Source organism: Struthio camelus, chromosome 8, assembly GCF_040807025.1.
Source record: "Struthio camelus isolate bStrCam1 chromosome 8, bStrCam1.hap1, whole genome shotgun sequence".
NCBI lineage: Eukaryota > Metazoa > Chordata > Aves > Struthioniformes > Struthionidae > Struthio > Struthio camelus.
In genome coordinates this window covers 13,660,475-13,676,718 of record NC_090949.1, presented here as the reverse complement: position 1 = coordinate 13,676,718, position 16,244 = coordinate 13,660,475, and the positions used below count along the sequence as shown (strand labels likewise).

At 38.2% G+C, this 16,244-nt stretch overlaps 1 protein-coding gene across 3 annotated transcripts in view; it reads right to left on the bottom strand.

Moving 5' to 3' along the window:
- VAV3 (vav guanine nucleotide exchange factor 3) overlaps nucleotides 1–16,244 on the bottom strand; it is a 177,122-nt gene that overhangs the window by 9,780 nt on the left and 151,098 nt on the right. For all 3 annotated transcript variants that reach the window (XM_068952221.1, XM_068952222.1, XM_068952223.1), the window contains 4 exons: nucleotides 12,533–12,567; nucleotides 10,462–10,578; nucleotides 9,689–9,776; nucleotides 5,442–5,571 (listed from right to left, as the gene is read on the bottom strand). In XM_068952221.1, coding sequence (XP_068808322.1) covers nucleotides 5,442–5,571; nucleotides 9,689–9,776; nucleotides 10,462–10,578; nucleotides 12,533–12,567 — 370 coding nt within the window. The remainder of the gene's footprint in view (nucleotides 1–5,441; nucleotides 5,572–9,688; nucleotides 9,777–10,461; nucleotides 10,579–12,532; nucleotides 12,568–16,244) is intronic.

Below are 16,244 nucleotides of genomic sequence, written 5' to 3'. Positions count from 1 at the left end.
GCTTGTTGCACACAAAAACAAACAAATTTAGAAGAAATAGAAAAGCGGTAAAGCAGTACCTGACCAGAAAGGAGTGGATGAAGGGGGAACAAAGCTGTAGTCTGGAGGAGTTACAAAAGAAAACCCACAGAACAAAGAAGGGGCTTAGAGAAAGAGAGAGAAAAAGAGAGAAGCAGAAGAATATTGAAATATTGGCACAAGATTTAAATAATAGTTTTTTTAGCTATGTAATTCATTGATAATAAGGAAACCAAGGTTCCCCACTAAGGATGTCTGGAAGGAAATTGACTGTAATAACTAGAAAATTTGGATCTATGATTTAATTTTTAACAATTGCATTTTTCAAAGAGTAAGATGGAAAGAAAAAACCCATTTAGGGTTTCAGAGAAAAACTAAAACTGCAGGGTCTTGCAAATGTAGCAGATTTTTTTTCTTTTTTTAATTTTGTGCGCCCCACTTCATAAAGCATGAACAAAAGCATGTACAAACACATGAACTCACGCATACACAAGGAATCCTTCTGAGCTCAGGAGGACCAGCCACATGCCCTCAGTCAGGAATATCCTCTAAGTAATAATTGAATTGGGGGTCTCATAACACGCATGGAAAGAAGCATGCATTGTGCCCGGATAATCATTAACATCAATAGGAATTCCACAGCTTAACCACATCCTCTGCGGACTAAATAGTATTTCTTGTCTTTGCAGTTTTCACTGACTTGAGAGAAAAGCCTTAAGCAAACAAAAAAGGCACAAGTTTGGCCAGGATCGAACCAGCCCACCATCCTTGTCCCTGTAACAGCTTTCTCAGGCAAAAGGTTAGATATGCATTTGCTCTATTGCCAACAAACCCATGGTAATCTGTCACTGTATCTTTAAAGGCAAAATTAGACAAGAAATGGACTAATAAGGCTTCAAATGGAAGCACAGTCTGTTCATCTGTTCTCAGATTTTGTCACTGAATTTTCAAGAAGGAACGACGATACAATATAATATTCAAAAACTAATAACGTTTGGAATCTTTGCTCCCGGCTGTGCCCATGGAAAGGGGAAGTCCAGCCCCAACTTGACTAATAATAATCTAGCCTCTAAATGAGGACCAAAAATATTTATAATTATTGCATAGTACTGTTCCTTAAAAAATGCAGCAGGGTTATATCCATCCCATACAGCTGCTTCTCCTGAATTTATTCTTGTGACTGCACCTGAAACAAAACTATTTTGCTTCAAGATGCTTATCTGCAGGAACAGAGGCTAGAGCTATTTTATCCAAGGAATAAGCACAGACTCCACAGTGGAGGTAATGATACTGTTCTGTGCATCTTACCTGGATGAGAAGAGATGCATTTATGACAGAGAGATGGTGAGTATAAATAAAATAAACAGGACTGGTATCATGCTTTCAAGTACATAATCTATGGGTTATTGGTTTAAAGAACCCTTAAGTGAACAGCAGTTTAGGTTGGTACCTGTAAACAAGTACAAAAGAAACATACTCCAGTGCCTCTTGCGCCCTAGAAACTCCCATCTGCTCCTTTGCAGCAACGATCCTTTCTCCGCCTCTGCGACTGCGTGGATAACCCACACACACAGCGGGTTATCTGAGCTCGGACTCCTTTATAGCAGAGCTCGCAGCCCCACGTGAGAGCTGTGCGCCACACACAAACCAAAAAGCGCTTTACTCAAGTAGGGTGTCTGTTCTTAGGGATAACTAACTGCCTTTATGCCTCCAGAAGGGCACGGATAGCTGGCAAGTAAAAGTAGCATGCAGGAATAAAGGCAAGGCAGGTACTATACAGCAGGTAGCTGGTCCTCTCCTGCCATGATGGTATCTTAATTTCTTCAAAATTTTTATTTCTGACATAGCTGGAGCTTTAGAGGTGTAATTCTGGTCCTGAACCTATGCAGGCAGGGAAATTTTACTAGATTTCTACAGATAACAAGCCTTTTTTTTTTTTTTTTTTTTTTTTTTTTAAATATCACTGGGAAGGGTTTTGGTGTTGGCCTTTAAGAAGAGAGGCTGATGACTCTTCTTTGCCTAACAGTTTGGAGGAAACACTTGTTTTATTTTACTTTATTGATAGATGTCTGTTAAACAGTCAGTGCATCAACTGATAGAACGACCTGGTATAAATAGTTAATGCACCTGCTGCTAGTCTACAGGTGATTGAAAATAGTCACTTATACAGTATCTGACCTCCTAATTTAGGTTACATTGAAATCTACATTTTATCAAGATTCAAGTTTCTCAGTAGGACTGTGGTCTACTTATCAGCAGATGGGAATAAATTGCCAAGAACTTTTTTTTTTTTTTTTAAATAGAAGAATCTCAAACTTGCCTTCCATTTTTGCCTTTGTTTCTGTTCACTACATGGTTGATCAGTCGCTAATCTACTGTAAAAATTAGTGTTTTTCTGCCTAGCAACAAAAAAAAAAAATAGAAAAAAACCATGCAGCATCTAGAAATGGCTAGAACTGCAAAATTAAGAAGGAAGAATGTACCTTTTCCCCAAAAGTCTTCTCAATGAATTTGAATATCTACAGAGAGAAAAATAAATGTCTAACAGCTTTTACAAATATACTAACAGCGTGCAATAAAAATCTAAAGAAAAAGGGGGACGACTTCTAGATCAGGAGACTGAAAAGAAAATTTGTTATTGAAGTGGGAAGCCAAATGAACTGTAGCCATAAAATGAAGATTTTGTTCTAAAAACTAATAGATACTGAAGGGGGATCAATTTGCTGGAAAATTGAAGGTGCTACAAGGTGATTTATTATGAATCACATCAGAAATTACAAGTAAACTGAAACACTACTTGATTATCTTTCCTTTAACGGGTAAATGAGACCGCGACAATTTAGAAAAAATCCTCTCAGATTATTCTGGAAAATGAGGTTAATTTCATATTGCCATTCAATTTCACAACTGCTTAAAGACTTTGGCACCAGGAAAGAATAAAATTCTATCAAAGTCTATAGCAGGTCATCTGATGTTTCTAAGAAATATTTATCTTGTTTACTCTGTGGATTGTATGTACGGAAGGCCAGCTGTTTTGAATAATAAACAAACTGGTGCCTTTTAATACATTTCTACTAGGAAGATGGCTTCATTACAAAATCCAGATATACAGTCATATGAATAAAATAGTGCAAAATATTGAGATGCAAACTGAAAACTTAACTTCAGCTTCAAACTGCCAAAGTCCATTGTGTTCACTAGCCTCAGCCCTGTGCTTGTTAAAATAAAGTGCATATGACATTAAGCAGTCACACAGCTGCGAAAAAGACAGTGGTCCCTCTTTCCCTTCAGCTAACTCGCCTGGCCTCCTTTCAACAACTGGTTTCCTTGCCTTCAGATTAGACGGAAAGAGGTCAAACAAACCAGCTGCGTGGAGGTTCTCACCAAGAGATGGAGCGACACGAACCCAAATGTCCAGCCATTGTCCAGTGAACGATTTGCTTCCTTTCCTAAAGGGATCCTAAGCCTAACATTTACCACCTTCATTCCAAATTCAGCCCTGCAGCGTTCACACAGCCTAGATATGGTTATTCCAACATTGACTTGCTGAAAATTAACAGGACAGCTGTAAAACTGAGCAGCGTAACTCACAGATGGTCTGTTAATCAGGGAAACTTTGCCTAAAACACCTCACAGGGACATGCTGACACTCTAAAAGAAAACTGTCAAATTCACTAATCAAAGCGTCATCCAGAGTCAGACTATCTAGGTACGCTAGCACAACTCTGGAGAGCTATTAGGTTTTACATGATGACTCGGAGAACTGAGAGTTTTTTCAAGTTTGGCCTAAGAGAAAACCTGCAGTTCCCACCAACGTATGGCTGAAACTCACTCTGGCAGAGGCACAGACTTTCTAAGGCCCTCGATTATAAGGGGTGCATCCCATATTCGTTTCTCTTGCCCTTCCATATATTGCCTAAAAATTCTTGTTAAAGGAGATGTTTTCTTTTGAAGGTGAGGTGATAAGGATGTACCATGCAAGTCTTGGATCCTGTGAAACATGAAATGATTGAGCTAATACTTCTGCACAGTAACAAATTCATGTGTAGTGAAGACACCTTCCAAATGGCCTAAGAAAGGGAGAAAAATTGTTTCTGCTCACATCCAATAATAACCAAAACAAATGCAAAGAAAAGCAAGCGGGGCAGGTTCTTCATGACAATTAAAGCTGTGATGCTGCAAGGGGGCTAGGAGGGGAGAGCACGAGAGACGAGGAGAGGAAGAAAGCTGCAAAAAGGGAATGCAAACCAAAGGTAAGAAGAAAAATGAGGACAGATAAATTCACCAAGAGCGAGGGTGTACTGAGATACAGTATAGCAAACTGACAGGACTCCTGGGAATCAGTGAAAGAAAACAGGAATGGAAGGAATAAAGAGGAACTAGGATAAAGAGATAAAGTAAGTGAAATGCACAGACACATCAGTTTCTTACAATAATCTATCCTAAATTATCTTTGCCTTAATTAGGAGGAAGACAGTCTCTAACTTTATAGAAATACTATGGAACAGAGGCAAACAAGTAAACAAAAGCTCACAAACACAGCAAATTAAAATAACGCAACCAGTTTCATCATCGCAAAGACTACACGTGACTGTTTGGTCTTTCACAGCAGTCTTCCTATTGTTAAATTCCCTATTAATTTTTATTTTCCTCTTACTATCTGGTACGGTACAAAGATACAGCTGTTGCCTGCAGAACTGCACATTTAATATTTGCTATTTGATAGAAACATTACATACTTTTTGAAGTCGGTGTAGTAGTTCTTTTATCATTAACATTGAACTTGTATGTGTTCTAAAAGTCATGACAACTTCCCCTTCTGGCTGTAATATGCTAAATAAAGGATACTACATACATTATAAATCTTCTCAGTTTACAAAAAAAATTTAAGTGCTATTTAAACTGTGTATTATTTCATTAGCATTTAGAAGTATACAGGCCTGCAATAAACTTTTAAGGTTAAAAAGAAGGCACAGAAATAATTATGACATAGTGAACATACAGAGTTTGAGAGACGTATGTGGTATTACTGAGATCCTAGTTCACATGGTTACACTGCAAGACTGATTCATTTAAATCCCCTATTAAGGATTAGAAACTGCCACGGATACTTACTAACACTTGTAGTTGCAGCTATGCAAATGTCTGAAAAACTAGGCAGGATGTAGGTTAACCTCTCACCAGCATTCCCAATAGATTTTTGAATATCAGGGAGATTTTAAATTTGGCAACAAGAAAAGCTTACTAGACATGTTTTTAAACCTCACAGCAGATCTGAATCTGCTTAACTTTAGAAAAATCCTGACTAAAAGTATTACCATATTAATTGGTTATATGCCAAAAATAGAAACTGAAGATGTTGAAAGTACCTTGTGCTTCAAACGTTTCAACAAAAGTAAATAGTAGATAAATATGATACTCACAGCTGCCACCCGCTCTGTTACTCCTTTGCCCCACTGAGTTTTCAGATTCTTTGTATGGAAATTGAAGAGTAGTATCCAAACTTCGAAAACCTTCTTTGAGAGAGTGGTGCTTGTAGTATTCTATGAGCTCCTTTCAGAAAAGGAAAGCAGCATGTCACTGGAAACGTTATTCACATTCTTTTCAACATTCTGGTGTACAGTCAGTGACAGTTTTATCACGCAAGTAACCTTCTTTTTTTATAAAGCAACATCCCACAGTGCGCACAAACTAAAAAAATCAAGTATCCTAAATACTGATTGCTTATGTACTGCCACTTAGCTTTCTGTGCGATTAAATCCTTGCCCTGAAGCGTAGAGAATATTTATATAGTGAAATCTTATTTTTTATAAATACAATGCTTACGTCATGTGTAATACACATGCCATATTCATATAGTAAAACCTTATCAAAGTCCATGCTTAGTTTCTCCTTTGAGCCAGGGTGAGTATGTATTTGCTTTTCTGAAGTCAGGCAGAAGGCAAGGTCTGTTGCCTGTTTACTATACCCTGGTAACTGCCCTTGTTTTCTCAGATTTCTTTTGCAGCAACAAGTGATGTCCATTAGCAAATGCACTTAGTCATACACAGATCCCACAGAAGTATATAAGCCTTGTATATAAGCAGATGAGCAACCTGATGAGCAGGTACGTGGACGATGTAAAAGTTTCAAAGCACTGCCGTTAAAATTTGTGCATTTTTTCAAGATAGTACACACTACATGAATGATCCAGCATTTCACATTCTCCTTGGGCCCAATTCAAAAATTTCTGTTTCTAAATACATTAAATTGGCTAAAATAGTTTACAGAACCAAGGAGACATGACCTGAAGGCAGTTACTTTAGTTCCTACTCTACAGGAGGTGGCACTCATCAAATTCCTGATTCCTGACAGCTCGCATTTGCGGTCTTCAGCTCCTGTCATTGGCTCTCAGATTTGACCTAGTCATAATATGTCAACAACACACACAGCTTGCAGACAGAGTCTGGAATAAGATTGAAAATGACCAGAAAAATCAAAGCAAATATACTCTATTTGATTAATGATCCTTCAATCATGGGACTTTCCTCTTCAAAAAACACAGGCAAAAAGTCATACATGTAGTGTAAACCATTCACTCCTACCAATAATTCCTCAGTCATTCCACTCTACTTACTAACATTCAGATTTCCATCATCAAAGTTGACCAAGACAAGTTTAGGTCCAAATAAATAGTACTGTCGTCAATCATTTCATTCTAGCTCAAAAAAATTACCTGATTTATTATCCTACAGTTCAGCAATAAACTAATTCCAGCCAGCAAAATGTCCCTCAAATGGTTCAGTGCCCAAAAGACTGAGCGCCGAAAGCAGAAGTTTCTGAGAGCAGGTGGAAGCCCACCTGCCGGACTGAGCCCGGAGCTCCGCTCTTCGCTCCCCAAGCTGCAAGCTCCTGTGCCTCCCGAACCAGTGCTGAACCGCAGTAAAATCCACACCTGTACTTAACAGCTCACACTCACAGACCACCAGGCACTGCAAGCAAGCAGAAACCCCAGGAAAATATGAACTGCTTTGGCTTTGTTATCTGACATTAGCCCAGCAGGCGAGCTACAATGTCAGCAGCCAAAGTTGCTTTTACATATCATCACTGAGTACCCAGGCATTCAAATTACCAAGGCAACACAGAGGCTGATTTGTAAGCAACATTCAAAGATGGATTCCCCGATAAATGGAAAAAACCAGTAGGAAACTTGATTTGTTACCAGTTCGCACTCCATAAGTCAGTGGGAATTACGATTTTTGGTAAAGACAGCAAGAATATCAACTGGACTGATTTTATTCATTGGCAAAATAAGTGAAATGGTTCCAAACTGAGGGGGAAAAAAATTGGATCATAAGGTTTCAGTTGCTTTTAAAAACCTTTATTTTTCAATATTACTCTTCCATGAAAGCAGTCAAAAACCAGCTGGCCTTGTAAACATTCATTGCACAGATCACAGCAGTAAACTTGCAAACAGATCGATAGCCGCAGCCCTGCCGGTGCGCGTGGCTCCCCTGCAGCCTGCCGCGCGACCACGCTTCACAGCCGCCGCAGAGCTGCCCTCGCGCTCCGCTCCGCCTTGGCCTGCTTTACACATTCACAGCGCTCTGCCTCCTCTTGTGAAAGATTTTCAAGCGTAACACAAAAATTATGCACGGGAGCTGTCCTCTTTGCTTGCCTCCAAAGCAATACAGCATAGGGTGTCACTGCACATCTTTAGGTTTCCAGCGCTGCTGTTTCTGTCTCTCTTCTACTCTTAATCCTACTGAGACTGCTTCTGTTGCTCTCTCCTTCCAGACTCAATCACTTTCTCTTGCCTCTCTCCAGAGCAAAACAGTTTTTCCATGACATATGCAAATAGTACTTACACTATCACTTGTCTGTTTAACTTTTAAGGGCAGATTTTATCATACTAAAAAATTGAGTTATTAAATGCATTTATCTAGTTGAACAATAGCAAGGCAGAATTGGTAGCCATAAGACCTTTACACTAGAAATGTCTTTTGTCCTTCTCAATTCTTTGCTGTAACAGACACTCCTTTTGTTTCCTTTTTATCTAAGCTTATGTCCTGTACTTGCACGTCTTCAGCTCCGTTACATATCAGTGCATAACACTGCATCATTGCCATAAGAAGCTATCTGGCAGCATACAAGCCAGCTGACCTGCCTTGTCAAGACCCTGAAAGCACTCACATGTTCTCATCAGCGTCCCGTGAACTATCTGTAGCATTTGCAGACTGAGTTGCCACCTCCTTCATGCATTTGAGGAATGCGATTATTTCTGTTGCTACCAACAGAAGATCTCATGGTCCATGGCCCTAAGACTATACACCTTACTGGATTTTATGTGCCAAAGGAACACAGATTAGAGTGTGAAAACAGCTTAGTGCATTCTTCATTCAGGAAATTTATGTTTTTCCCATTCTAATAGGCATTAGACTGAATCAGGGTCACACAATGCAGAGATGATTTCTCGATTCTTTACCACTCACGGAATGCTCTTGCTTTACAGTGTCAGAGGTTAAATTAAAATCATTTCTAAGGCTTCCTGGTTTTGAAGCCTCTCTTCTTATTCTTGTTTTGCATTGCCCTTCATTTTTATTTATCATTTTAGAGTAATTAGAGATGCATGCGGGAAGGCTGCAGTATAAGTGTAATCCAATTGATTGAGCTAAATATAATATATTGAACGAGCTTCCCTTAACAATCATCAGAAAATGCTTAAGCAGTAAAATTTTACAAATGCACTGAGGTAATTTATTTAGACACCTTGTATTTACGAGTCTTGTCTGAGTAAAATGAACTATCAAGAAACTCTTTCAAATGAAAGTTCAAAAAAGTAATTTCTTCCCTGTACAAGATGATTCTGATATAAAATTGAAACCTCACTGAGCTGGACTGTTACAACACCGTACCCTTATCTCTGGGGATGAGCTATGCCTACAGCTGGAGTGAGAGGTAATGGGATAGCCCATGGGGACTTGTTACGACACTTTGCTAGTAAGCAATATGCTGACCCAGAGCATAAGTTAGAAGCCTCACAGTTGCTTTTATTTAGACTATTTGATATTGACCCCAAATGAGTATTAGTCCAATAAGGATTTCTGAGGTATCAGCAGTTCAGATCTAGCCCCATTCTCCAGACACACGTCTTTGCTCTCCCCCGGAGCACCAAGACCAACTCTCCTGAGTGTTTCTGGGCTCCGTGACACAGCTCCACCTTAACGGCTTTCTCCCTCCAACCTCACACATCAGTAGATGCCATTCAGGTCCTCGATGCCTGCATGTGTGTGCAGGCGGTGTGGAAGGGAAGGACTTTCACCTAGCTATTTTGGGGAGCACTGCCACAGAGAGACACGTTTCCAAAAGCAGCAAACTCTGCTTTCAAGATTCAGCAGAACTGCACAGTGGGTTGACGTGTGGGATTCAGACAAATGCCTCCTCTCTTCCACACTGCTGCAAGGGACACAGTCTGGCCCTAAATTTAAATTTCTAATTTTAAGCACATTCCACAATCACTTAGAGCAAATGCCATAGATATAAAAAATCATCCTATTTGCAAGTACGGTCATGATTCAAATCTCCTAGTCTTACAACTTCTGTTTGTAATTCTACAAAACCAAAGCACGACATGCTACCTGCAACAGTTAGATAGAAGCTGCACACTGTAAAAAGCCTCATCAATGCTTACCATTAAATTTTTAAATTTTCTATTTTCTGCAATGTGAAAATAGCCATCTCTTGTTAAAATCTTGATGTGCTTCACTTCGTTATTGTACCTGTGGGCAACGAATAACTGATTAATATAAATGTGTTTTTAATCAGAGGCAATCAATAATTACCTGAGGGCATACCCCAGTAACACTACACAAATAAATTCTTAAGACAAAATGTATATCCATGCCAAAACAAAGTTGACATCTAATTAACCAAATGTATTTATTAAAGTCCAGCTAAAGAGGTAATCTGTATTCAGGAAAAAGTCATGACTAACTGCTTGTTCTAACTAGAAATTCCCATACATTGCTTGCTTTTATATTCACACTGATAATCAACGTGTCAGAAGAATTTGTGCCAAGAGAATCTGTGAACACACATTTTATGGAAATACCTGAGATGCAAAGGGCCTCAGACTCCCACTGAAGTCAATGAAAGATTCCTATTCGCTTCAGAAAACCAGAACAAATTATACTCCAGATGCTTACTGTAAGTTACCCAATAGACAATCATTTTTGTAGACCCGTTTGCTACACTGATGTTATAAAACTATTGCTATTTCCCAATATAAATCCTATCTGATCTATTTTGCCAGCAGTTTTCCTGTATTGACTGTCTGAGAGGCTATGTGTGATTGTGTAAGCTGAAATGGAATTTGTTGACTTTCCTTATTGATTATGAATATGGCATTATCTAGGCATAAATGAAAACAGACGAACTTTGTGTAAAAGTTCGTATCCCACTTACTTAATGCTAATTGCATATTCTCCTGACTCTTTGGTCCTGTGCCGCACCAGGTAAGTGCTATTTACTCTGTTAATAAGTTCACTCTCTGCTTGCAATCTTTCCATTGCTCCTGCAAACCTGTAACACAGAGAACAATAAAAGTTGGCTATGATCTTTTCAAAGCTATGCAGATAGGTCTATCAAATATACAATGCACAGGGCCCAGTATTCTGCATGTGATAGTGACTTAAAAATACAACAACTGCAATTGAACACCATTTCTACCTCTTTCAATTAAAAAAATAAAGCGTGAAAAAAATTGGGGGTAGGGGGAAGAAAGGCAATTTCTGGGCACAAAGGAAGTAATTCTTATTTAGAAAAACTCTCATGTATGTGTCTGAGACAACTCCTGTTAAGGGAAGAACTTGTGCCTGAGCATTAGCTCAATGACCACTGATTTCAACAATTCATAAATACAAATGATTTTTCTGAATCAGGGTTTTTTCCTGAGATTGCCCATTAAAAGTTGGCCTGCATCATGTGTTGCAAGTGAAACAACAAAATAGTGACTTGTGGCATTTTATATCAAAACTGAAAACATGGACCCTGTCTTACCACTATCTTATACTGGCACAGGATGTGTGAACCCCTCTGCCTTCTAGGGGCATTTATGTTTAAAAAAAAAAAAAAAAAAAGTGGAGAATCAGCATCTGGTAGCATACTAGGACAAATATATTAACTGATACATTAATTTAATTTTAGTATTTAAATAAACAAACCATTTTGCTTGCTTTCATAATTATTCATAACCTCTGAAGGCTAAAGTGTAATTGATAGACTAAACTTATAGAAGCCTGAAAATTCACTTCAGCCTAACATGCCCAAATTGGAAAGAGTTGACGGCAAAGCTGAAAGCTAAGAAAAGTCACTGATTCCGCAGGCTCGCTGCACAAGCAGATTTGCACCCCTACTGCGCCTCGCAGACCTGGCTGGGCCTCCACGACAGGCTGCCCGCAGACAGCCGTACGCAAGACTAGAGGCTGAAGCGTTAACTGAGCAGGGTGGGAGAAATGACTTAGCTTAAAAGGAAACAATTATTTCTTTTACCATTTTAGAAGGTAGTGTAACTGCAGTCAACACCAGAGACCACTGCTGTCCAAAATCTCACACTAATCACATCACTGCTAATTAGAAGAGATCTTTAAATAAAAAGAATTATTTTTATAGGACTAATCACATCAGGGAGAATGATTTTTGAAGTTTATCACAAAACACGTGACTTTTTACAGCAAGTTTCAGCTTAAAGCCATTTTTTGGTTAAGTATTACAAAATGTTAGAAAATAAAGACTGATCCCAGTGATATGCTATGCTCTCTACTAATAACATTATAGAGCGAATGTTAGAATTGAGTCAACAAATACCAGCTTTACATATGTAACATTTTATTTGGCTGGTTATGAAAAAATCAGTATTTGTTCAAATATGATTCTGATTTTACTTTCTGTAACTAAAGAAAATCAGGAGTAATGTCAAAATGATGAAGCATAAAACCAGGGAAAGAGGAGGAATGATGCTTCTTCTGCGCTCTCAGAATCACCACCTGCACTTCCTGGAGGTGAACTGAATTCCTACAGAGTTCACACTCCACATAAGCTCCAGACTGACAGTGGCTGCAGATTTGATGCATTGTCCTTTTATAGCACTATAGTCTTTTTTTTTAAAAAAGGGAAAAGTGGAATAATCTGTGAGATAAAATATATTTTACGCTATTCCTTTTGCTTAGTCACTTAACATGTAAGATCTACTTGCGTGCTTCACATTACACTGATCTCTTATTACTCCATTTGGGACCTCTGGGATTAAGACTGCGTAGCTATAGAGTTGTAAACAAAATGTCAAAAACATTAAAAACATTATTACATCAGAAATGCTTTTAGGCAATGCACCGTGTTGTTTTCCCAAACCATTACACAATGGCTTCTTCAGAAGCCTAGAAAGGTTAAACCAATATAAATTAGATTGTAATAAACAGTTATCTCTCCACGATTACTTCTTTCAGGGAGATTATTTTAAAACTACACAAGGACTCACCAGAGCTGGGAAGAGTAGTCTACTGGCTTAGGCACCTGTGACATGAAAAGATACAACAGAATGAAGATCAAGATTTTGAGGGGAAAATAATGAGGGAAAAGAAATCAGGCACACAAGCTAATTAGTCTGGAAGTCTATTTCCCCCTGAATGAATTAATAAAGTGCACATTTGCCATACCACTCTGAAAAACATATAGAATATTTTATCCTTTTGCTGCCGTGACAGACAGACATATGCTACAAAATTTAGACCAAGTTTTTTTCTTTAATAGAAGAGTGAAGTTTATTTTGACAATGCCTACACTTATTTTAACCATAAAACAGCCTAATAGTACATACTGTCTAAAAGTATCACTAAAATATGTAACAAATACATACAAAATTCACTTCATGTTTCCAGGACTTTATGGGCTTGAAAAGACAGTCTACTAGGAAATACGCTGTATCATCTCCTGAGAGAGTTATGACGAATCCATAGATTGCACTGTATGACTCCATTCATGCCTTTGTACCTAAGTTGTGTTAGTTATGCACTGTATTTTAATAAGCATGGAATCTGAAGCTCAATTTCAATTTTAAAAAAATGAAGAAAACTAAAATCAGTTTGCAAAAAGGGCATTATACGTATACACAAAGATATGCATAAAAGAACGTTAATTCATGCACACACACAGCACAGTAATCCCTGTTAAAATCAGCATTTCATCTGGACCATCTCACACTGGTGTCTGAGATACTTCAGTGTTAGCCTACTCTTCTAGTACGACTGTGAGAAACTTACAAGGCACTAAAAAATTTGTATTAGTGGAAGTTTAGCATACATCTTGCAGACCTATAACCTAAGGTCATATATTCTTAGATCAGCGTATGGTAACTTTTTTTTTCCTCCAGTAAAACCACATAATATTTTATTATTTTCTGGAATCTAATAGGGCAATAATTATAGTAACATTCTTAAAATTCTTATTTATGATATATGGAATGTCCCCAACAGAGGCTTCCAAACACAAACCTATTCAGGAAGATACTGTCATACTTGTCTACAAACTTAAACTGACTCAAATTTAAATGAATTACAACTCCCACTGACTTATATGCTAAATTATGCATAGATACATGTGGCTGACCTCAGGTATCAACCGAGCTCTCTATCAGATCTCTAGACCTCACCTTGAAACAAACACCACTGATGGAGAAAAAAACACACTACACATTTAGCACATACGGTGTATTCTGCAGTTAAAGTAGCAGCAGTCAAATAGCATGAAAGATTTTAGCATAACATATCAAAAATGCTGTGGTGTACTCTAGCAGTAGTGCTGAGGCAGTAAGAGGCAGCCTTTGAATGGAATAAAGTGGAAGAGGAAGTTACAAAGCTATTTTTAAGCCAAGATATTATATGCCAGATGACAGTGGACAGTTGAGTATGAGGGAACATATAGAGTAACACTGACATTTACAATCAAACTAGAAATTGCGCTGGTAACACGTAATCCTGCAATCTCCTCAAAAAAGCACAAGTTGACTGGAAAGCAAAATTACTAAATTACTGAAACAAGGAAGAATTGTTATGGTTTCCCTGTTTTAAGGCTCTCAACTTCACTCTGAGAAATCTCAGCACTAGAGTTACATAAAACACTTACTCGGAATACTTCACTGAAAATACTGGCTAAGTGTTTACATACATTCATTCAGAACATTTTTGTTGGAACACAAAAATATTGCTCCTAGGATTAAGTTAGCAACTCTCCTATCATTCTTTCTACAGAGAAGCAAACAAAATTGCTCTGTTTTTTGTTTTGGCTAGCTTTAAATTTACTTAAGACTTAACTTCCAGCCCAGCACCCTAAGATTCATTTTTATGAACCAAAATTTGCAGAGTTCACAATACTGCCTTTGACAAAATGGTCATTCAAAGTAGACACATAACACTTGAGTGCCTCTAAATCCAAGGCATTTACGAAAAAAATCTGCATTATACCAGATAGTCCACAAATTACTACTTCTCTAAATCACAGAGGATACACTGATGTGAAACTCATTAAAGGGCTCTGTGATAAAACCAGGGTCACACATTCAGCCTGCACAACAGTAAATCCATCCAGATGTTGAAACAATCATTCAGTTAGCCTAACTCTTGGGAGAGAAAAAGGAAGAACAGGCAAACATGCATTACTCCCAAACTGCTTCGAAACACAGGAGGCCTAAGACAGTCACGGAGGCACTACCCCTGCGGCACTTAGTGTCCCTTCAGCTACTGGGGAGGTTACTCAGGCACCTCTGCTGCTATCAGCAAGAGCTGGGAAAAAAAGGTTAACAGATGATGAACATGAGAGAATACTCCCATGAGAACTGCTTTAGTGAAGCCGACCCAATGAGGTATCTGAAGGCCAACTGGGCACTCACTAAACCAGTCCTCACATGGCACAAGATATTTCAATCATACAGTTCATCCATAGAAAACTTACACCTGAATGCTTTGTACTGTCACCTGATGACTAATTAAACAGCATGCGTTTTATCAGCAGCCAGACAAAAAGGAATAGTTTAAACAAACAAAAAAAAAAAACAGAAAAAACAAAACACACCAATACACAAACAGGCTTACTTTGTCAAGTAGCCCTACTTTGGAAAGGACATGAAAATTCAAAAACGGCTTAGCCCATGCCTTAGAGCAGTCAAATCACTGATGATTAGTCCTTTCCATTAATCTGGAATGCAGTGAGATATACTATGAGCATTGGCCGTTGTCAGGAAATAGAGGAAAATCAAATATTTATCCAGAGGCTCTTCACTTGCACTGTGCTATATATCCAATGCCATCAACAGAAATGAGAAAACTGGAGAAAAGCTAGGAAGAACCAGATATTACTCATATGGTACAGAAAATGTCTCCTGACATATACTACTTATTGCAAAGAAGAAAAAATTGTTTATAGGTACAGCTGTGAAAAGTCTGGAATATAGATATTCTGGAGCTCAGCAGTTTTTCATTCAATATTCATTCCTAAAGTCTTTTGATATATGTACTTTATGCTGTTTCTGGGCATTTTTATATCGGCTGGTTGTAAAGGCTGTTACACTTAATAATAATAGTAAAAGTTATAGCATGTTAGAAATCTGATTGATGTTTCAGTATCTTTAACTGCATCATTTGTCATAATAAGATGTTTATATTTCACCCTTCCAAGTTAACAGTGGCAAAGCATCCATTTATCTTTCTGGTCCAACCATGACACCGGTTGCTAAAGTTTCATGAATAATATTTATTTATTCTGTAAAAACATGTTATTTTCAATCCTCCTCTTAACAGTGTATTTCTAAATTTAGCAGAAAGCTTTATCATTAGAAAGCAACCTTCACAGCACCCAAGTAGAGTTTTTCCTAACTATGAATATCCTGCTTCCTCTGCTTTAAAGTATGGTGGTGACTCCTCAACTATTTTTGCCTTTGTCAAGACTGTCATTGCATTTATAGCATGTTCCTAAAGCCAATGATATCTGTCAATGATATTACAGAATGACTGACCGTTTGGCTTCAAGGACCTAAAGCTAATCCATAGCAAGTACCGCCTGCATCCAGCACCACTGGCAAGTGACACCATGGCACAGGGAAATCCACTGCTTTCACACCTTAAACAAGGGGAGAAAAGTTAACCTCACCTTTGCCTTTGTTACAGATCTGTTCTGCCACCCAGTTTAGCACACCTTGT